This window comes from Corvus brachyrhynchos, unplaced genomic scaffold, assembly GCF_000691975.1.
Source record: "Corvus brachyrhynchos isolate BGI_N302 unplaced genomic scaffold, ASM69197v1 scaffold31, whole genome shotgun sequence".
Taxonomy (NCBI): Eukaryota; Metazoa; Chordata; class Aves; order Passeriformes; family Corvidae; genus Corvus; species Corvus brachyrhynchos.
Window position 1 is genome coordinate 2,174,315 of NW_008236196.1, and position 23,899 is coordinate 2,198,213.

The 23,899-nt window shown below is 35.9% G+C and overlaps 1 protein-coding gene across 1 annotated transcript; it reads left to right on the forward strand.

Moving 5' to 3' along the window:
* The first annotated feature begins 1,986 nt into the window (after positions 1-1,986).
* ADSS (adenylosuccinate synthase) lies at positions 1,987-23,899 on the forward strand. Its single transcript, XM_017740224.1, has 12 exons — positions 1,987-2,086; positions 4,545-4,613; positions 5,346-5,396; positions 7,144-7,210; positions 10,177-10,284; positions 10,577-10,658; positions 12,362-12,488; positions 15,273-15,427; positions 15,864-15,988; positions 16,988-17,085; positions 21,674-21,823; positions 22,572-23,899. Exons 5-12 carry the CDS (start codon positions 10,244-10,246, stop codon positions 22,622-22,624), a joined length of 831 nt encoding a protein of 276 aa, XP_017595713.1. The 5' UTR covers positions 1,987-2,086; positions 4,545-4,613; positions 5,346-5,396; positions 7,144-7,210; positions 10,177-10,243; the 3' UTR covers positions 22,625-23,899.

Sequence of the window (23,899 nt, forward strand, 5' to 3'; positions counted from 1 at the left end):
CTTTTATTACTAAAAAAGCCTAGTATATTTTATATAAGTATGTAACCTAATAGTTCTTAGAATATTGTCTACTTTTGGAATAACTTACAGTAGCTCAGGAGTATCAGCATTGCATTTCAAAAATAGTTGTAAATGATCTACCTGCTAATGTATCTAGTTAACATCCTTCTAAATCAAACACATAATTGTAGAGTGGTAGACTGCTAAATAATCTTTCTTAAAGCTGTTGAGTAGAAAGAATGCGAACAGGAAGAGGAAGTTTATTCCTGAGTGTTGACTATTTTCTTAAAAGAATAAATTTGAAAAGCCTGCTTTATGTCTTTGTTCAGTATGTTTCATGTGTTGTGAATTGAAAATTTGTCATTCTCTGGTTGAGTCAGATCACTTCCAGTGAAACTCTGCATCCAAAAATCTTTACAGCTACTTCAAGGTAATGTTTACTTCATGGAAAAATTCTACAGTATGTTATTAAAAAATTTAAACTTTTACTGAATTCAGGCATTTCCTTTGTTGGGTGAAGGTTTGTAGGTTTTCTCTCTTTTCAGAGGAGGTGAAATGGTTGCAAGTCCTCAAATAAATCATGCTGAAATCACAAAATTTTCATTGATGACTTCAGTGAGATTAGGCTTTTCCCTGTGGCACGTGTGTCTGTGTACTGGCACAAATGTTTGATATCTACAACTGCTCTTAATTTGTATTGTCAGATACAGCTTTATGTATTGGATTCATGCTTTGTAAACATTGTAGAAGTAGTGAGTAGCTGTTGAGTCCATTGCTTAGAAAAGTCCATCTGTGATACAATATTCCGAAATATTTCAGATTTATATTTCCATGGATTAATAAGTCTTATAGTTTCTTTTTTCTTCTTTTCATATAATGCCTTTCTTAATTTTGTTTTGTGCTGAAAGGTGGCTTAGTTTAAAAGTTTTTCTTTAAGGTTTTCCTTCTGTGAAGCAGTTTGTTTAATTTCTGGTGTGAGGTGCCTGTAAAGGATGTTCCTGTGGTTATGACAAACAGAACCATTTTGTATGTAACCTTGTCTTGCACAAATGACTGGGTCACAAGAGAGTATAAGCTTATTTTCGAAAGTACAACAAACAAGACCTGGGGATATTTGGTAACTATTTTGTAATCTTTCTAGTTTCCTAAGCCTTTCTTGACCGTCTTTAAGACTTGGTCACAAGCTGCTTTTCGTATTTTAGATGGATTTCACAGTTTAACAAATCTCTTAATGCTCTCTTTGTCGTAATGAAAAGGGCTAGAAATGTTTGAAATGTTCATTTGATGTAAATGGTTTCTGGTAACTTACGAAACCACAGTTGTTGTAGTTGTCTTTAGATTCACTCCTTAAACGGCATGTTTCAGATATAAATTACTTGTACTGTTACAGAACTTCTCTCATCAGGAAAGAGGTATAGAATGAACTAGGTAGTTTTGCTGGTTACTTCACAGAAAAACATTCAAAAGACTGAATCCAAAATTCGGAACAACAAGCCTGCCTGTTGCCAGATGACAAGACTTACCTATCCCAATAACTGAATGGTTTTATACTCTCACTTTAATTGGGGTTTTGGTTTTTTTTTCCTTTGCTAAGTTTGTGGTTCCACTCTTAATACTTTCCTTAACTGTAACAGAAAACTAATAAAATTGATGAGGGCTTTTAGAAATGTTTGCATACTCTAGAATATTTATGTTTCTATCTGATGATTTTAGAAACATTTTAATCTTACTTCATGGTTTTCTACCTTTGATGAACCAAAATACTGTCCAAAGTCTATATGGCAGTTAATACTAATGTTGAAACTGTCCAGTTTGACAGAACAACTTTGGCAGATTTCCTGGGAAAAGGAAATCTCTGAAATCTCTTTTTTCAGTAACAAATGAAAACTGCAGAATCAATTTATTCTCTCTCTCTACTGTGTGTTCATTTGTCTTTAGTGTCAAAAACTATTAACACTTTTTTTCTCCCTTCCCCCCACTCAGGGAGGCAATAATGCTGGGCATACAGTTGTTGTGGATGCTGTGGAGTATGACTTTCATCTTCTGCCAAGTGGAATCATCAATCCAAAAGTCACTGCATTCATTGGTAAGTGGGACATCTCTAAAAAGCAGTACTGTAGTTGCAGACTTCTGACACACTAAAATAACAAAATGTATCTGAGGACATACAGGATTAGGATTCTTTTTCTTCAATTTTTCATAGGCCTGAACTGTTCTACTGTCTTCCTAATACTGCCCTAGCTCATTTGTGAAGTTTCGATGACAGAAATTTCTATTGTCTTGGATAGTTCACCTTTGTTCTTACCCTTCCTATCAATATAAACAGCTAGCTGCCCCCCGTGTATCTTCATTCTCCCATTCCCTCTTATTTTCTCTACCATTTTTTTCTTTTATTCTCAGAATACCTGCTCTCTCTTCTAATCTTCAGCCCTACTAAGTACTTACCAGTACTTTTTGAACCATAGATCTTTCCTCCCTTTTCCACTGGATTGTGCAATGAATGCTTACTCCAAAAGACTTCTGCACTCTAGACTTCTTACCAAGAAGTCATCTCAGGAAAGTACATTACAAAGTTTAGGGCAGTGGCAGTACTAGGTGATGTCAGGATCTATCATCTGTTTGCTTTGTGAAAAGGGGTTTAGGCTATCTAGTCTGTTGTCCATAAAGAACTACTTGCCCCCTTACCTGTCTCCCTTCTTGGAATCCCATTTCCAGTCCTATATGTTTGGGTTTTTTCCTTTGGATTGCTTGTATGACCAACTTAATAATGCTGTATAGCCCATAGAATTTCTTTCTAAAAATGAAGGTAAACATAAAACATAGGTACACACCGTTATAACTATGTTTGTGCTTGAGTGCTGTTTCACCAAGCAGATTGGGTCTCTGGGTCGCTAAAGGCTATGGCTTACCAACACTTCCGTGTTGCTCTTTTGATACCCAGAGCTCCTGTCCCTTCCACAGTGTACTTCTCCAAATCTGGACTCTGTTGCCATGTTCCTCTGTCACTTCTTCCTGCATCTCATCGCTTTGAGCCTGTAGTGTTGCCTTTCAGCTTGGTGTATGTGCGAAGAGCAAGTGGTCATTGACAGTTTGCTAAGGAGCAGCTGAAGAGCCTCTGTCACAAGTCACTTGATTCATAAACAGTCCAGCTGGTAGTGACTGTATAATCTGTCAGCAGTAATTCTGTACTTGAAGGGATTTGGTGGTTAATTGCCTCTCTTCAGCTGTTACATTGTTACTTGATAATGCGATAGTTATGGACCAACTTGTCCTGCCTAATACTTCTACAGAAATGGAGCCAATGGGCATGGAAACAGATTCGTGTTGATGATGGGAAGTTTGGGATGTTAACTGTTCCTAGTTTTGAGGGCTGAGGCTGATGATACTACTTCTATTCTCTTTTGATGTTACTGTATTGTGATTTTTAAGATTATTGTTTGAAAACAGTAAAAAAGGATGCCCATTTGCCTTGTGTTGTTTGGTGGATTTGGTTGAATAGGAAAGCCCCCATTCTTTAAAAATACAGTAGTTCAGTGAGAACTTTTTACAAACCCTCTTACCTGTATCTTCTGTCTTTTGGTCTTGTCTGTTCTGATGTTTTTTCTAGATTCTTTTAGGTATGCCTTGTGTATAAAATCTCTTTCAGAGGAAAAAAAGGCTTAGGATTCCTCTGAAAGAGCATGTATGTTAAAAAAAAAAACGGGTAAGGGCAAAATGATTGGAGTATTATGATAGAGTATTCCTATTGTTTAGGACTGCATCTTGAAGGTAATACTGAAGAAGTCTTAAAATACTTTGTGTTTTGATGTTTAGAATGATTTTATCAGTGTGAAATCAGGTGATATGCAAATAGTTTTGGATTGCAGATCCCTTCTTTTGCTAGATGTTATACTGGTAGCTTTGAATCTACTGTGTTTGGTGTGACCTGAAGATGGTTCAGTTTTGCTGTGAGAATGCTCCTTCCTAGGCACTCAGTGATGCTGGTTAATTGTATGAACCTAGTAGTCTTTTTCCGAGCAATGTGACAGCTGTAGGAAGGTGAGCTTGCTTTTGATAGGGCTTTTTCTTCTGTTATTTTTGCTTGTCTGTTAACAGTCCCACCTCTATGTATGGAATATTCTGTGTCTGTTTACAGCAAAAGAGTGCCTGCAAGGATGCCGGTGTTTATAATGGTGATAGAAATGTGCTAAGCTTTTAGAAAACAATAGGGTTATTAAAATGAAGCACAAAGAGGGAAGTTAATTTTAGATATGAGAAAGAGGAAGTTGGATTTCAGACTGTTCTACAATTCTGTGACTGTTTGTATGGATCTAAATTGAAAGTTTGTTGCATTTAGTAGAAAGATTCAATGCATGTAGGTAGAAATAAATACTTTAGGAGCAAATCTGTCTTTTAGACAAATTCCTAAGAATCAAAATTGCATTAAGTTAAAAAACTTAAATGAAATACTCTACACACAAAACATGAAGTGTCTTTGAATTGTTTGAAATATTTTTTCCGTGCTCAACATAATTCACTCAATTTTGTATAATGATTTTTTTCAGGAAATGGTGTTGTAATTCATTTGCCAGGACTCTTTGAAGAAGCCGAAAAAAACTTAAAGAAAGGAAAAAGTGAGAATTTGAAGATACTACTTTTAAAATAGTTTGTGGGACACTCCTCAAATGATTTAGATGGAGGATGCCTCTGTAGAGGTTACATACAATGTATTTTTCCACAACTCCCTTTAGCTTTTGCTTTTTGACAGGAGTCTTGCTAGAAGTGCCAGAGCCCTCATGGGAAGGCAGAGAAAAGGAATCTCTGTACAGTTTCAGAATATAATCTAAATCAGAATTGTCTGCAGACATTTTTCTTTGCTTAAAAAAGCAAATTTAAGACGTGAAATGGCTTTTTTAAAGTGTGTTAACCTGTTCAAAGTCATTTGACATCTTACAATATTGGGGTACACTTTGATGACCATGTTAATGTAAACAGGTGCTTTGGTAATCGCTTCTTGATTCAGAACTCAGTTTTTGGATACTTCGTGTTATGTCTATAACCATGCTTGGCAGCAGTCTACTGTAAGTGGGGTAAATCAGTGGAACCAAAAGAGCTCCTAATTGCTTGCTAAAATTGAGGAGCTAGTAGCTTGAATTCTTCAGAATAAGCCTGATTTTCTCAGCTTTATAGGTTAATGCCAAGTTTTAATTACTGAAATTACTTTTTTTTTTACTCTGCAATGTGATTGCTCAGTCTTAAAATAGATTGACTGAAGACTAAGCATGAAAAGTATTTATACTTTATACATCAGAAGACAAAAATGCTATACAAAGCATAATTTAAACTATTTCATTTTGCCTTTAAAGGACTGGAAGGCTGGGAAAAGAGACTAATAATTTCTGACAGAGCTCATATTGGTAAGTTCCTGTTTGTGGTTTGTTTTTTGTTGGGGTCTTTTTCGTTAATCTTTGCTTTTTCTGGACTTTCTGTGGCAGTAAAAGTGTGATAATTTTTAGCCATCTCTTTATATAGGTCTGTACTTTTCTTTGGATTAAGTCTCCCTGGGTAGCTTTGGTTTATTGAAGGTCCTAGAATAAAATTGTTCACTCTGAACCCTCCCAGGTTTATATTCTAGTGATTTTTAAAATCCTATTCCATAAGCATCACCTGAGCAGGAAAGCAGGTTCACTTTCTAAATCAGAAGCACACAGCAGTCAGAAAGCATTCAGAAGTGAATTGATTAAGGATTAATTTCCCCTTTTGGTGTAAAAGTGGTGTTGCTCACAGTAACATTTCTTCTGGGAAATCAGGTGACTGGGTGTGAGTTCAAACGAATTGTCTCCCTATCAAGGAAATTACCACATGCTTTCTAAAGGAGATTTTATGGGAAGGACTCGGTAGGGGTGGAGAGAATGGCTGCCCTCCTCGCAAGGAGCTCATCAGAGAAGCACTGAATCCAGCCTATGCTTCAGACAGCACTGCAGTTCAAAACCTGAAGTAAAATAGTCTTGAGTCCAATCCACCAACGCACAGCTTTAGAAACTCTTCCTGTACCACTCCTGCCACACCTTGGTTACATAAATTCATCCTTTAGATTAGCTCTTTAGATGTTATAACATTATTGCTGCCTCTGGTAGTCATTTTCTGGAGATGCAAACTGTTTAGGACTTCATAAGATAAAAGGTTGTAACACAAGGTAAAAAAAGTTTTGCTTTTGGTTTTGCTTTGTTTTGTTTTTTACACCAATCTGGAATAGCATAGTGAGTGAACTTAGTGACAGTTACTTCAGTGTAAATATGTTTTTTCTTTGGAGTAACTTGCAAGTTTTTGGTCTTTCCCATGCAGTGTGTAGATAGTTTTTAACTTTCAGGAAATAGTTCTTAAGAAAATCAGTTAAATTAGTTCTGTTAGCCTATAAGCTGTGCGCCAACCCACCAATCTTTGTATTTGACATGAGTCCTGTAAGATTTTGGAGGGGGGGAGGGGTTGGTGGTGTTTTGGGTTTTGTTGTTGTTGTTCTGTTTTGGGGGTTGGATTTTTTTCTTTTATGGTAGACAAAGTATTGATACAAGGGATACTTTGCATAATCTTTGTCATTAATAACAATGCAATATGTAAAAACATAATCAGGGCTTATGACTTCTGTTTACATAACAGACATTGGTGGTAGCTTTTGTATTTTCAAATGTGTTTTAGTTGATGTTGCCTAAAACATAAAAATAAAATTGTTTAAAAAATCTGTAGAATGAGTGAGAATGTTAACTTGAAGGTCCCGCCTAAATTTTAGCAGTATGACCTTTTTTTGCTATATCCTATTTCCAGGATTTTCTTTCAACTGCATGTTTTCTTCATTTATCCATATGTTCTTTGGGGCCACTATGAAAGCGAAATGGCTTAGTTACTCTGTGGGATGTGTATACTCACTCTGCAAGTATTTTATAAAATGAACACTTTAAAAAAAGTCTCTGAAGAACCATAGAACTCTTCCCTGTGAAAAAATGTAAAAGAGAAGAAAAAACTCTTGTAATTTTATTTGCCTTTCTTCAGTGTGTATATTTATTTTCCACATTGGTAAACAGGACTAGAGTTGGTTCGAAGAAATCATTGCTGATGTAATAATTTGTTTCACACAAATTTTCATCTTAAGTTATTTTTTTTTCTTAGTGTTTGATTTCCACCAAGCTGCTGATGGCATCCAAGAACAACAGAGGCAAGAACAAGCAGGAAAGAAGTAGGTAGTTTAATTTTGTCAAACATGGGATGGCTTAGTACAAACAGGACTTAATACATCGAATCTCTGTTTTGCTTTGTCAGTGGGTTAAAAAAAAATTATCCGTGTAACTCTTGAATGTGGATTATGCAGGGATTATTTCTTACACTTTATCTTCCAGCGGCTAGTGAAAAATTATATGCTTAATTAAAGGGCTCTATCTCAATGTTTTGCCTTATGAAAAGGTTCCTAGTTTTTAATTTGCTAGTTTCTGCTTCCTAGTGTTTTCATTGTTTACTGGAGGTATTTGTTTCTGTAAAAATATATTTCTCTTTATGAATATTGGAGGACCCCTTTGGCATATCCGAATAACTGAAAGTCAGAAGTGCATGTAGATGTTCACATTGACTGCTACAGAATACTAGTGACTTTCTGAAGCTTTTAAAACTTTTAGAAACTATCTTGCTATGTTTTTAACTTGAGCTTTCCAAGTGGTTCACTAGTTCTTGGGGATAGGGAAAAAGATGGCAGAATTAACAGTGACATATCTACAGCTGGGAAGCAGTGTAGCACTATAGACTTCTCAGATAACAGTAAACTTAGAAGAACTTCCAAAAAGAGAGATTAAATGGATGAAAAGTAATTCAGACATACTTATCTGAAAAATCTTTCATCCATGATAATATAACCTTTAAGAGAGTGTCTGATTTGGGTGTATCTTGCTTCACACTATTGAGTGATGGTTGGTCAGTTATTTTTACACAAGGTCACTTGCCTGCACTGTACCAGCTCCCTTGTTACCCGCTGGTTTAGGACTTAGAAAGCAAACAGAACATATAGATAGATATGGAAGAATATACTTCTTTTAATGAGCCGTTATGTGTGCATCAGCTATTCTTGAATGAGCGCAAGCTAAAATTGCTATATGACAATATTTGCAGTTAAAAACACTGCCAGTCATTCAGCTACTTGAGAGAAGGCACCACTTTATGGGTTAGTGTTAAAGATTGTAAGGGAAAGCCCAATTAATTTGCTTTAAAAAATCGCAGGAAGAAAGTTATGTTCAAAGCAAAAAAACCTAAAGTCACTCTTACAAATGCTGTATTTCTTCTTTCAGTGGAGCTCTTGATATTCTGCAACAGTTTTCAAGCTTGTTAAAATTACCCTATTTCCTCCTGAATTTTAAGGCTAAATGACTGTCGTGGGGAGAGTAGTACTACAGACTAAGAACAAGCTATCATGGATTATCAAACAACTGTCTCTTGTTTGTTGGGGGCAAGGAATTGAAATAGTCTGCTAGCATGTCTTACTGTAGATTTGGCTACATAGCATAGTTGGGGCTAAAATTCTTGTGTCTAAGACTTCGAGAATTCTAAATGGTAAGTTTATTTTTTCTTTTAACTGAGTGCTTGTACCTGGTCAAATGTAACTCAGAAACCATCCCCAGTAAGGCTCATGTAGCTTCCCTTGCAGAAACGTTATAGAAAAGCTGATATAATACAGTATATTCTGCTTATACAATTGTTTTAGCTTCTGTAAGTACAGTCTTCTGACAACTTTTTTATTAATTGGTATGTCTTAATGAAACAAAATAAATGGAAACCAACCCTTCTTTTAAAAGATTCTCTGTGGAGAGTGTGAATTGGGATGGAGGCTAGAGTCAGTTGTTTATGCCACAATGTTCTGGTCTGGTTGAAGGATAGAGTGTGATGCAAAGTTCATTAGAATGTCTTTTTTTTGGACTGGAGGTAGACATCACTCCCTGAGATTACTTGGTATTGAGTCTAACTGGAAGAATTCCAGCTTTTGTCCAAGGTATTTTTGAATGTAATCCAAACTACTAAGGAACTACTAAGGAGTTATGTACTTACTATGAACTGTTTCTTTTCACTTGCATATCAAGTGATTGATATTCGTTAAAATAAAGTTCAGATATGACCTGTGCCTCCTACTTTACCTGGAGACTCTCTTGAATTGAGTTATGGTATGGTACTTTCAAGGCAGTTTGAAGCACTATGGGACACTCTGCATATGCAGAATTTATAACTGATGAAGAGAAGGCTTTCTGTGTCTTTATGGAGGGGGAACCCCAAACCAAACCAGTTAAAACAAATGAACAAGTAAGCTTAGCAACATGTAGCACACTTCTAAAAATACTGCAGACCTGTTCACTTCTCCTTAAAAAGCTACTTAATGTATTGAGCATGATGGGGAACATACTTGATAATCTGCCTGTGATGAGTGCAATTTGGCTCCATTTTGGTAGCTATGTAGCATGACTGTGGCAGAAGACATTCTCTGAACTAGCTGTACTTCTCTCAGGGTAAAGTCAGTGCAAGCAAGTTTTGTATTATATCATCACGGATTTAAGCTGGAAAAGGCTTTTCAGACAAAGTGGGCAGATAAGGGTAAGAAAAAGAATTCAGGTTTTCAGAATCAGCTACAGTGGAAAATCCATTCCTGAACCCTTAACATACAGAGAGCTTTTTGAGTGTCTCTGTCACTTTTGGATGTTTGGTAGTGTTTTCTGTTTTCCTGGCTCCAGCTGAGGTATTTCTTATATACAAACTTAAAATCCATACTCTTTGTTCTGTTGCTTTATGGAGGACTTTCTTTAGGTCTTCAGGACAGTATTTTAGGAAAGTGTTTATTTAGTTTCAGTTCATAATACTGAAAGATGTTTTCTTGACATTTGGTCCCTTAAGTATTAAAGTTCAGAATTGTGTACAAATAAGTATGTAAGAGCTCACTAAAGTACAAAAAATTATTGGTTTAAAACCAGAACTATGTAGAAGATTAACATATTTGCTTGTATAAGTAGAGATATTCTGACACGAGGTTGCATCCGAAAAGTGTCTTTTGTTTTAAATGCTTAAAATGAGTTAAATGCTCACAATTAACAGCATTTCATTTTATGCTAAGGATGGAATAGCTTTAAAGAAAGAATACCTTTATATCAATAACTCCTTGTTGTTATCTTTTCAAAGTTTGGGAACTACCAAAAAAGGAATTGGTCCAGTATATTCTTCAAAGGCAGCTCGAAGTGGTCTCAGAATGTGTGATCTTGTTTCTGATTTCGATGACTTTTCTGAGAGGTAATTACTGTACACAGTTGTAAGCATAGTTTTCAGTTTCTGGATAGTACCCTGTGTAAGCAATTACATCTGGTTCCTGTTACTTTTCTTAATTAAAAGTTCTTTTAAAATAAAAAATTATATGTAATTCTATTAAATTATAAGATTGTAATTGTTATCATAATTTATTGTTTGAAATGGTTAAGCTACCAAATAATTGCAGATATGTAACCATTAAAAATCAAGGGTTGGTGGGGAGTTGAGGAGGAAAACAAATAAACAGAAACATCAGTGAAGCATTTTTGCCTTTCAGATTCAAAGTGTTAGCCAATCAGTACAAAGCAATATATCCTACCTTAGAGATAGATATTGAAGGGGAATTGGAAAAGCTGAAGGTAAGCCTGCTTCTGTCTCTTCAGTTACATAATCACTGTGTGCAGTTACTGATGTGCAAATCCCTTGGTGACTGATGCATGTGCTTGTGTGAGGAGTTAGAATATATCACAGGAAACTGTATGTATCAGTTTTGAAGAGTCTGCTGCTATCCTTAAGGACACTCTTGGCCCTGTTCTATGCAACATTTCAAAATTTGGTTTCAAGAGAGATACTGTGAATTTTAAGAAAAAGGCTTGTACAGGGTGATTTCTTCTTGACTTACTTTTACTTGCTCAAACATAGAGTCTAGGAGAAAAACCAGGATTGTAGTTGGGAAACACATGCTTCATTGTAAAGCAGAATACTAATTCCTTGTCTCAGAAAGTTAAGAACTGAAGTAAATTGGTTTTCTAAGTAATAAGCCTTAAGAAAAAAAAAATACTGTCTACCAACATAGAAAACTGTAAATTGATAGCAGCAGAGCTAATGAAGCCTGATTGCCAGCAGTCTAATCTTGTGGTTAATTATGAATTCTGATTTGATGTTTTCCTTGCTATTGGGACAGTTGAGAGTTTTCTCACTCGTATTAGGTTTTATTTGCACAGCATCCAAGTTATTATTTGAAAATCTTGTCAGGTGTCTTACCCTTCACCTTTTTGTTTATGCTTTTTATAGAAACTTACCTATATGAGATTCTTTTTAACCCTTAAAATGTCAACCAAATGTGACACTGTTTAAAACCATTGAGGTGTGTGTGGAACAGGGGGAGCATGTGCAATTACATGATAATTCTTTAAGAAAGGCCAAAGAAATCATCCTTCCTCTACCTTTAATTTGTACAGCTCTAGAATAAGATATATGGGAGTTCTTAGCACTTCTATTTGCTTTACTTTAAATAAGGCCTGTTGTACATGTTGAGTTGTAGTATTTTTATTAATATATAGATCTAGAAAGCAGTTACAGTCGATTGCTTCATAATGCTTTATAGTTTACTTAATGCAATTCAGGATTACAGAATATCTGAAACTCCTGGTTAAAGTGGAAACACAATATGTATTTGTAGCTTGAGGAAAATTACTTGTCTTATGCTAATGCACTTGATTCAGTTCTGAAAAACAAAGCGTTATATTTCATGTGGAGTAAATTGTTAAAATGAGAACTTCCATGTGTTCTCATGGAAGAGAAAGGCTGTTTGCCAAGTGATAATCTGAACATTATTGGCTTCTTGCATCCAGCTACTCAGTGGCATTCAGGCATTTGACGCCTAATTCCAATAAATAACTTTTTACTTCTACTTACAAATTACAATTCACAATTGTGTGCATTTGTTGGCTTCAGATGGCCAGAAGGGGAACTCCCTACATGGTGGTTTTGGGGGAGACATTTTGAACACTTGGAAATGAAATACCAAATACAGTATAGTGATAATACTCAATATGCTTGAATATTTCTAAGGCATTCCAGAAGTTTGGCTTTTTCTTTCCTCCTCACCCTTCCCCCTTTTTTCTTTCCACCTAGGAAGAATATACATACCTATTGTGTAAATCTGAGTCTCATATTCTTCCTCCCTTTGTTCACATTATGGCATATTTAACATTTTTTTGTTTGCTTTTCCTTTTTGAAAGGAATATGAGCGTTGTTATGAGGGAACAATAGTAATTCTACTCTGGCTGCCTTTATCATAATGAAATTATACTATACAATAGTCTTTTGTATTATTCAGGGCTACATGGAAAAAGTAAAACCAATGGTAAGGGACGGTGTTTATTTCATGTATGAGGCTTTACATGGACCACCAAAGAAGATCTTAGTTGAAGGTGCAAATGCAGCACTGCTGGACATAGATTTTGGTAGGTATGGTCTTTTTGAGACACATGTTGCTATATGCTTACGTTGTGAAAAAGGAACATTAAATATAAACTCTGCTGTGATTAGCTGTTCTCATGGCAGAAATGGTTTTTATTTTGGAAGAGCAGCACTCTCTGACTAGCAAATAATACAGGGGTGGGTGAGTGGGTGTGTTTATTAAATTATTTCAAAAAGCTGGAGACTCTGCCAAGAGTAATAATTTGAATGACAATAAAGATCAAGTGGCTCCTCTTAGAGTGTAGCTAGTACTTCAGTGTCTCTAAATTTTACATGAAGTAACTCATGATTTTATACATCTGTGGAAATCACTTGAGAATAAAAATAGAGAGCTTTGAGAGACAAAGCATATATGCAAAATACTTCTTGACTTTGGAAAAATCAGCTTGGTTTTTTTTTTTTAAAGTCTTTATATAACAGTTTTCCACTTTCACAATGTCGGGAAAGGTGTTGGTAATCTGGATTGCTAATGAGGCAAGAGTGAAAAGATTATCCCAGTCTATTCGATATTAAAAATTATGCAGTTTTTCTTAAAACACTGTAAGTTTGCTAATTAATTAGAAGATTCTAGCTTGTAAAAGCAGCTTCTTTTTAATTAGAGGATTATGTTTGGTTATGTTGTAACAGCAGATAATGTGATACCTCTGTGTAAGCATAAGAAGCCTATATGATTGGTTCCTGCATTTTGTCACATTTTTCTTCAGTCTCACTAGCCTTGTAACCACATCATTTTTATTGTTATGAAGATGCTAATGGCTGAAATTGCAGCCTGTAAGGACTGCTGTCAAATATGAAATTGGCATGCACTCAGCTTTTAGCCAATACAAGTTCTGATATTGGGCATTTTCAAACATACGCAGTTTGAAAGCCTCTTCTTTTAAGAGTACGATATGTCTTAGATTAGTCACTGTAAGTATAAGCACCAAACTTTCCCATGATAATCTGAGTATTAGAAGACACATCCTTTTTTTAACAAGACAAAAAAAGAAGGCAGAAAGAAGTCTTCAGATACGCTTGTCACGGGGAAATCTTTGATGCGAAACGGAAATATTTGCAAAAGAGTCTATCTAAGGGGGTCTTTTTTTGTAAATGGTGAGTATTTTGGATTTCATGTAATTAGAAGGTGCAAGCAGTCTGACATACTATTATAGACATACCTCAGGTATGTCTGTCTATAATACATATGGAGTTGTTTGGATTAGTTAGATTTTTTCCCTGCCTCTGCTGTGACACTCAAACACACAGAGTATCTGCTCTCCTTAGGTAGATACCACTAGTGGATTGGATACTTGTGTTAACAATAGACAAGCCCTAGTTGAAAGGTTTGACATTGCCAATTTGATTATTAAGCATTCTGAATGAGGCTGTTGTCTGTGCCTTGTTGCATAGGAGTCTTAATACTGAAGTGAGATTTATAAATATGTGTCTGTTGGCAGTGAGGATAATAAATCCCAGGCTTGCAGTCCATCCCATTTTCCCAGATCCTATAGTGAAGTTCACGTGTGCATTTGTGTGGGGGTGTGGGGATGTATGGTCTTCTGTGTTTTTAAGTACAGGGTGATGATAAAGCAACGTAAATTTATTAGGCTGGGAGGTGAAAGTGAGTAAGAATTGTTCATTGTTTTTGACATCTACTATCTATATTCACCTGTCAGTAAAGAAAAGCTTTATATTACTGTGTTCTCAGATTAAAAACTAATTAATGCTTGCAAAGTGCTGTTACATATCACTTCTATGCCCAGGTTTTTCTCTTGAGCATTTTGAGATACCTGAAGCTAATCTGAAGCTAAACCTCATTGAGCAGTCTCTGAAGGATTTTTGACTTTTTAAAGATGTATGTGTTGCTGAAAGAACTATATTGCTTTCAGTTCCTTTTGTCTTGATTGTTCCTCTGTTACCTATCTCTGATTCATATCAAAAGACATACAAAAATGTCTGACACAACAGGTAGAAGTTTCTTGATTATTTGCAGCTATAGTGAGGCTGAAGTATTGTTCACAATTCAGCTGAGGACTGGCATGCTTGGTTTCATTTTCCACTACTTAATAAAACAAAAAGGTATAAACCTAAGGATTTTGAGATGTTTAACTCTTTTCTTTGCAGTCTAGACTGCATTTTAAATGAGAGCTGAATATTTAACTAGAGAGAAACTTGAACCACTAGACTATATTCCAGGAGTCTTCTTTTTTTTAATGATGATCTTTTTTTATTTTATTATGTAAGTAAAGTTGTTCTTTCCAGAATTCTGCATTTCATTGCAATTTCTTATCCTTATAAGGTGCTGACCAGTTTGTAGAGCTTGTATTTTATTTTCCCTCTAAAAATTAAAAATAGTAGACCTGTATTCTCTAAGCTTTTAATACTGGCTTTTTAAGAGTCTCCCTTCAAATTTTTGCACTGTTTTATTAGTGAGTATATTTAATATAAGAAAGCAAGGCACATTTCTCTGGTGTCTTACTCCTGTTTTTTTTACCTGTATGATCATTCAGAATTGTTATATAGTCCATATTTACCAGCTGAAGTAAGTGGTAAGATTTCTACCTTTTCCTAAAAAGGTGGATCAGACAATGTACATACAAATCTAAGAGCTCATTGAATGTGTTCTTGACTGTAAACTACATTTATTGTGTGTTTTGGTTTTCAATGTTGTAAAATCTAGGTAAGTGCAGTGCAAATACTATTTCTCACCAGGTTAGACTTTTTTAAAAAAACAGTTTAAACCCAGTGTTTTAATAACTTTCTAAACCCAATGTTTTGGTTTTTAATAGGCACATATCCTTTTGTGACTTCATCAAACTGCACAGTTGGAGGTGTGTGCACAGGTCTGGGCATGCCGCCGCAGAACATCGGAGAAGTGTACGGGGTTGTGAAAGCCTACACAACCAGAGTTGGAATTGGTGCCTTTCCTACAGAACAGAATAACGTGAGTATTACAGCCTCTGGTGTGAGCTGCAGCTGGCTGAAATAATGTGGTGTGTCTTGTCTGTCTTTTGTTAAGTCAGTGTTAACAACGATTACATGCCAGTAGGTAGGTGACAGTATGTTTGGATGTCTCAATCTCATGGTTCTAGACTGAGCTTACTGGGCTATCAAACCTGAGTGTAATTTTCTTGATATTTCTGTGGAATAGAAGGCTACAGCAGGAACAAATTTTGAGAAGTTTGCCTAAAAATTGTTCTCTTGAATTAGAAACAGCATTTTGTATTGCTGTCTTCATCCAAATGGACAGCATTGTGAAAAACTGGGGGAAGGACTTTTAAGGTAATATACAATATATTGTAAAATGTTAAGTAAACACCTGCATCATGTATTGCAAATCAAAAGAAACCCACACACTCATGTGTCTTACTCTTTGTTAGGAAATTGGAGAATTGCTGCAAATGAGAGGTAAAGAGTTTGGTGTTACCACTGGTAGGAAGAGAAGATGTGGCTGGCTGGACCTTGTGTCACTCCGATATGTCTACATGATTAATGGATTTACTGCGTGAGTTGTTTGCACAGCTTTGCTGGCAACATGACAGAAAATCGTGAAATGCTGTAGATTACTGTAAATTGTACATATACTAGTTAGTAACATTTGTACTGTTAATATTGATCTGTTGATTGTTTTGATATTTTGATAAATTAGCCATTCCTCATTTTTCGTATCATTAAATATTTTTACATTGGACATTTTCATACAAATAGATTTTTCTTTCCTTTCTTTATGGAGATTTCTTTTGTTCTTTGTCTTCAAAATAAGAAAGATGGGAACCCACCAGTATTTTCATTAGTATGTGTAAATATTAAAAATTTGGATATGTCTTTGGGATGTTAATTAAAATGAAAGATTGGTGCCTGAAACAAACTGGTATAAAGTTTCTAGCAGATCAAATAGTATAAATACATATTTTATTTAAATATTTATTTTTTTCTTGTTCTTTGTGGGTTTTATTTAAAATAAGATGCAGCCAGGTATTTGTAGAGCTAGGGTTTGATTATTTTTCTGCCTTCACAGAGGACAGGAACAGACAGCAACAGGCATCATGCAGTGAAATGGTCATCTTAAATGGCTATACCTTAAATGGTTAGGTATCTTGGCAGCACCCTCACCAATTAAAATTATAACACTTAAAGCCATAGACAAATTAATTCAATTGGAGAATATATGTTCTTTCATTTTTTTGACATTCTCATGTAGTAATAGATTAAGGATGCAACAAAAACTGTCTTTAAACCTTTTTTGGTTTGTTGTTTTGTTTCAGTGGTTGGTTGCTTTTGGTTTGGGATGGTTTTTTTTTTTTTAAGTCTGACCAGATAACAGATTAGTGTCATATGAGATATTTTTCTGAAGAAATAAAATTAATTGCAGGAATCAATTTTGTTTGATTCTTTGTTGGTTTGTTTTTTTGGGGGTTTTTTTGTTGTTTTTTTTTTTTTTTTACAATGTGATAAGATTCAAGGGTTGTTGAACTTGTTTAACCAGAGTAATGTTTCTTTATAGATTGGCACTTACCAAATTGGATATCTTGGATGTATTTCCAGAAATCAAAGTTGGTGTTGCATACAAACTAGATGGTGAAATCATACCTCATTTTCCTGGTAAGACTGCTTATTTAAAAATTTTAGATTTTGGTGAAATGTAATCTGGTACTTTTAAATGCATTTAACTTCTACTTTTAAAACTTACAAGAGCAATATTTTACTTCAGCATCAAGCCATTAATGTCTTCCAGAGGCACCAGACATATCTTTTACCACACTTGTACCTGCACCCTAAAGACACCTGTACCAAATACTGGTTTTTGCCTACTAGAAAGATTCAAAGAGCTATATAAAGCTTGTAAAACATACATGTTGCTACTATTTGTCCTTTTTATTTTATACAGCCTGCATCACCTTTAAGCTAAATTGGAAGCTTATTTCATACTCTAAACTCTGTTATCTTGTTCCCACTACTGTATCGCTGCCCATTTTTAGCAGGCCAGGTCTTTGTTTAAGCATGCAGTGAACCCCGTGAGAGAACTGGTCCTGTTGAAAAGCCAAGTTTTTCTTTCCCTCTGTTACTTTTCTAACAGTTCACTTCCCTTTAATGATTCATGGAGCAGCCAAAACCTGTTACAGCTACACAGTGTAAACGAGGGACAAGGGATGGGTGAAGAAACTAACAACTAGTTTAGGTGAAAGAACGCAAGACTATTTTCTAATGCATGGCCAATGTACATCAGCTTAGCATGATAGAAACTGTAGTTCCTGATGAGGGCAGTGGTCATTTTTACTTGAAAAGTTTACCTGTATGTTAAAATTTTCAAGTATCACAAGCCAGTGTTCTTTATAGATAATGCATCTTGTTCAGTTTGCCATAGAGATACTCCAGAAAAAATGGAAGAACATAAAACAGTACTAAAGATTGGGCTTTTTGATTTTTATAATGTGCACATAGATGCCCATTTTCATTCTAATTGGTACCTCAGCGTTAGAGGCTGGTCACAGGTTACAGTTTTTCAAATGATCTCATCATCATCAGAGAACTTTTTGTGGGTGAGATCAACTTAGTAATTGGATACAACACACACAGGATTTATGTAGTACAAAGATGTAATTACATATAAAGGAGTAAGTGATGACTGCCACTAGTCCTTGAAAATAGCACATATCTGTTAAGAGTAATTCATAAGGAATTAAAAAAAATCTTTTGTTTCTCCATGTGCTTGTGGGAGTTCTCTAACTGATTTGCTGTACAGGATCTTCAAACAAAAGTGCCAGTTCCAGTCTGAATGCATGCTGAATGACTTTGAATCAGGAAATTAGTACTCATCTTGCACTGAACCAGGGAATGCTTTTCCCTTTTAAAGACTCAGGTATTACCTGATTGATACTCATAGCAAAACATTAAGGATATTTGTGTTTACTTGAAACAGCCTTTGAACATAATGGAGATTGCACATTTGAATTGAGAACTACTCAGTAAATGCTTTTCCTGTAGCCTGTTGTCTGACCTTGTGCTCAAGCTAGGAGAACCTTTTCTAGCAGTCCATCCTTAAAGATGACATAAGCAGGTGGCCATGTTGTACAGTGCTAAGACTTCAGTAACTGCTTTTTTTTTTTCATTCATCTTCATTCATTGTACTTCTCAGATAGGGCCAGAATCTTGTTAGATACAACTCCTGAGGGGGCAGACGTTGTTCCCTATATATGCCTAGGTAAAAGGTAGCTGACCTTTGGTCATAGCAGCACAGTGTGGCTCACCTGCCTGTATTTTTCTTTACTGTATGAACAATTAAGAATTCTGGTAGAACTTTAGTAGAAGCTGTTGACACACTGTCTTCCTTAAAGTGTCAGGAAGGAGTTTGAGCTGAACTTCTGGTAAGCTGAAAGATGCTGTCTCTCACAGTGCCTCTGTGTTCCACACCTCTCTTTGCTACACTCCTCAACATTTGGCAGCATTTTCAGCACACATGCTGCAGGGTACTCCTGCCCCGCCATAAAAAACAAAAGGTAACTTTCTTCCCACTTTGTGTTTTGCAGACCATTAGACTGTTTCTGATGTCTGCATTTTTGCATGCTGTGTGCTTGTATAATTTTTTTTTTCTCAAACTTGCCACTGACATTTGAATTTAATTTAAAGAAAACTAGTCTGGGAATCCCTCACTGGCAGACTATTTCTTTCTCTCTCCCCTTCCTACCCTCCCACTCTCTTGGAGATGTTCATGATTTACCCTTCTTGTGAAATGACTGTGTCTAAATTAGAAGCACACACAGTACCCACCATCTCAGGAAAAGCATGCCATGTTTAATATATTGTTCCTTTTCCCACCTGGATCAGAGAATCATATGAGTCTCACTCAGGGTTATTTAGCTTAGCTTTCTGTGGGCATTTCACAATTGCCTCTTAAGCAGGAACCTAAAATGTCTTGTAAAGTTACTGCTGACTTCAGGCAGTGTTACTGAGGCTGTAGTCTTTTGCTGGCCAGTGACAGGAGTTTATGGAAGACAGAACTTCCTGCTAGCTTTGAGCCAATCAGTTTTAAAAGAATGTGAAAGCTATGGTCTAGTTCTCTAATGCCTCCTGTCCAAGTTCAGACATCAGTTGATTTCAGCACAGAGAGACATAACCTCTAGCTCAGGAGACTGAGTTTGAAAACACAGGTGCTTAGGAAATTGGGAGATTATTTTGGACAAGCTTTACTTTCATGTTTGTTTTTTTTTCCCCTGCACTTTTTCCCTGGGCATTTGCTGTAGATTAAAGAGCTGGAACACTAATCTAGATGCACCTTTGGTCTGACCTATATATGACTATTTTCATGTTCAGTTTCTGGAAATTGCTGGAGGATCTTTCTCTTACAATGGTTCCAAGGTCCCAAATCTGAGCTATTTTTCTGAGTTGGAAGTAACATCACATCACTTCCCAAATTATATCATTATATTTGCTGTCTGTTATATAGTTAAGCTGTTAAGGAATATTCTAGAAACCCTAAAAGGTAAATCCCTTCAGTGAAAAGCTGAGAGAAATATAGATGGTGATTAGATCTGGTACTACACTGAGCTCAGTTTGTGGCTTGTCTTTACCACACATCGTCACCACACATTGTCTTATATCACACCTGCTGGAACAAAATTAAAGAATCATTTGAAGCATCAAACAATGTAACCCTTCTTTTTCTTCTCTCTTATGGGGAAGTAAGGAATTGAACTAATACAGGCTAATGGAAGATTGTAGTCTTAGACCATTCAGTACCAAATGCTTTCAGCTCAGCCTGTCTCCCTCAGCCTCATCAGGAGGCTTCAAAGAAAAAAAAGCCCTGTGGACATCCAAGATTAGGTGTTCGTTCATTTCCCCTCTTCAGAAAGAGGGAGGCTAGCAATCATCTGCACTGCTGGGAGATCAGTTTGTGGTTTTGCACTTTGAGTGTATCTGTTCTGTTGTACAGATCACCTGGACAGCAGACAGCACCTCACTTGTTACTGCTGACAGTAAAGTGCTTATCCTTGGCCTCTACAACCCAACATCCTTAATGTGCCTGCCTGTCTGTTCTGATTGCCACGAGTATTGGTTCAGGATCGTTTGCCATAGCCTGGGAACACCTTGGTCCAAAACTTTGCGCATTTCTATGCTGTTATAGACTTTGAGGACAGCAGAGCAGTCTTCTTTCAGCCTTTCTCAAAATGCTTAGTTAATAAAGCTGCCCTTACAGCATTGCTGCTGTTGAGCTGCTGCCTGCCTCAGGACAAATTGTTCAATGTGCTAAGCTTGAGTTTGTTGGCTACACACATGCTGGAGGGGATTAGTATGTGGTTTTGCATTTGCATCTCTGCTGTGCCTCTTGCACCTCAAACACTTTCCCAAGCTGACCAGCTGTCCTGGCAGGAGTGACTTGATCCTACATAACATTAATTGCCATGCCCCCTTTTTCAGGAAGGCAAGAAGGAATGCCTGGCTTTTCCCATTTTTTATCAGTATATTTTGGTCATTTTCAGACTTAAGCCCTTTGTTTTGCTGCCCTGTGTGATTCCAAGACTTAATGTTCAGATAATTACTGGAGTGATTCAATTCCATTACAGTATGCCTAGCATGTTTTTCAGTACTAGAAATCATCACAGGGTTCATAGTTAAAGGACAACATTGTAGCAAGTTACAAAATGAAGGACAAAATATTGCTTCTGTTCTGAGAAGCAGTGGGAACAGTTACTGTTCATACAGTGGGACTCCACACTGGTTGGCAAATTCATTGTAGAGTTTTGGGGCAAACGGTCTGGGCATCAGAAGTCTGTTAAGTATTAACTACATCTTATGACTGTGTTTAGTAAAAAGTATACTCCTATGCCATTGTAAAATATGTTTTAGCTTCTTGATACTTACAGGCTGGTTCTTAATTTTGCTTTCACAATTCCCTCTTGAAGGGAGAGCTGGTTCTCAGTGTTTGTTCAGAAAAAAAAAAGAACGTTTTGGGGAATTATTTCCCTGAAAAGTTGTTTTCTGAACTGAAAAGATTATGGTTTCAGCAAAATATTGCATGTGACTGAGCACTGGAATTCCTAAAGTCTGAGTCCTGATAACTTCAGTGCTTGTATTATCTTATGAGCAAACCTCTTTGTGTAAGGAAAGAATAAAAGCTTTACAATTAGTGTTTCATGGTAGAGAATATGCAGTGTCCATGGACATAAAATTTTTGTTTCTGTTTCTTTCTCAGCCAACCACGAAGTCTTAAACAAAGTAGAGGTTCAGTATGAGACACTCCCAGGATGGGTTACGGACATATCAAATGCGAGGACGTTCGATGAGCTGCCTGTAAATGCACAAAATTATGTTCGTTTTATAGAAATGGAGTTGGGTGTTCCTGGTAAGTAGAACAGATTTTTCTTCTTGTTGTCTGGGTTATTTCTGCTGCATGAAACCTGTTTGGTATTTTGTATTAATGAACACGCAAAATACTGAAAACTAGTTTGTAACTGTGCTTATTGTGATGTACCTGGTGCCACCGGTGATTATGGTTTTACTACTTTTTATTTAGTTGTTGAACTCTTAATTTGAGAAGTTTTTATATTCATTCCTTCCATGGCTTATACTGTAGTTCTTGTTCAATTAAGATGTATTTTTTTTGTAACTTGCTCAAGTGTCTTTTAGATTGGTGATATTCGGGGTTTAGTTTTGCTACTGTCATAGTCAGTGGGACTATGGGTTATTAGTGTGATGAATTATATGTGAGAGTAAGAGATCCTGAACATATCCTGAATATATCAATATTTCTCTATGCTCCCTAATAAAGATGATCCTGTGGTTCCATCCAGAGATGGAAATTAGGAGATGATGAAAGTCTTTACTTTTCTGATAGTTTCTAACTATCTTTTATCTTATAATCTGTAAAAGTGATAAATTGATTATGGCAGTTTCAAGAATACCTGCTTTTTTGAAGTTATCAGTGCATTCTTTGAGAACAACAGACAAAGTTATACTTTCTTAATATATGAATAGTATATGCTGTGGTTTTCTTCAAAATGTGGTACTTAAGATGAGTTTGTTTATCTTAAGATACAATCCACTCTTGCTTTGTATTACTTACAATAAAAGTTTGCTTTTCTCTCCTGCAGTTAAATGGATTGGAGTAGGGAAATCCAGAGAATCAATGATCCAGCTGTTTTAAAGATTTCAGATGCATGGAAGAAAGCACACTCCTCAAAAGACTGCTCATTCTTAAATGCATTAGTAGCCCGCAAAGCAAAGATGTTGGAAAGATAGATTTTTGCATGGGGAAGAAATGCTAGAGTTGATACCCCCAAATCAATTGCTACTCCTGAAAGAGACTGTGACATGAACCTGTATCAATTCGTGTTCAACTGCAATTTCCAGGACACTTGTCATTGTTGTTCAAGGTGCCATCAGATTTTTTTTTTTCTTTACCTAGTATTTACTTCATAATGTAATTCCTGTTTGAAAATCTAAGGTAGCATTGCTTTCATGACTGTTTGTCTTTGTTATCCTCTCTCTGCTTTTGGCGGTGTTACTTCCCTGAAATTTTAGACAGTAAAAATAATGCAGTTTTGCACAGATAGTTTTACATCCTCATTATTTGTATTCCTAAAGCTGTTGTATTCTTAATGACTGCTCTTGTGAGTGATTAAAGAGGGGGAGTCTGATTTTATAATGCTATAAATGCTGTCTAAATTATTGTGTGATCTGTTTTTTAAAAGAAGATGTGATGCCAAGTTGTTATGAATGTCCAGGTTTTTTTAGCTGTATAACACAGAAAACTTACTCTTTGTAACTCACAGAGGATGCTCAAGTGTTTACCAGGAAGTGTGCCCAGAAAGTTAGAAAAACGATATTGTAAAAAGTTCATTTGCAATTATTAAAGAACCGTTCTGATTTTGAGTTAAATGTTTTATAATGTTACTCTTTCTTTCCCTGGCATTTTAAAAACTCGGTGCTTCTCCACTTCCAAGGCGTGTATCTTAAACTGTTCCCCTAATTAAATGGGGTTATATTTGTATTTTGTGAGAAGTCTTAACGTTTTGATGCCCTTTTAAATTCTTTTCTTCAGAGTCAATTGAAGATCTTTCTCTGGAGGATTGCCAAAGTGCAGACACTCTGTGTTCATAAGCTGAAGATGCTTTAGAAATAACATTTAAAGTATTTGTATTTATGTATTTGCTTTGGGTGTAGGGTAAATAACAAGTATTCACCTCAAAACATCTGACATATTTTGGATTATAGTTGGGAAATGTGGAAATGTTCTAGAACTATTTAAATTTATAACCATTATTATCTATTCCAAAGAATCTGATTTCTTTTAGCAACAACCCAGTAATTACATATTCCCTTTCCAGATTGCTAAGAATGACTCTGTTTTTACACACTGTGCTGTGGTATTCATGTGCTTCCTTTTCACTTTAAAATAAAACTTACTTTGTTTCCTAAA

What these genes read in the sequence shown, in the direction of transcription:
- ADSS (XM_017740224.1), top strand. Translation starts at nt 10,244, where the DNA reads ATGTGTGATCTTGTTTCTGATTTCGATGACTTTTCTGAGAG. An exon ending in TTCGATGACTTTTCTGAGAG is followed by an intron (nt 10,285 to 10,576) that starts GTAATTACTGTA and finishes TTTGCCTTTCAG; the next exon opens with ATTCAAAGTGTTAGCCAATC. An exon ending in GGGAATTGGAAAAGCTGAAG is followed by an intron (nt 10,659 to 12,361) that starts GTAAGCCTGCTT and finishes TGTATTATTCAG; the next exon opens with GGCTACATGGAAAAAGTAAA.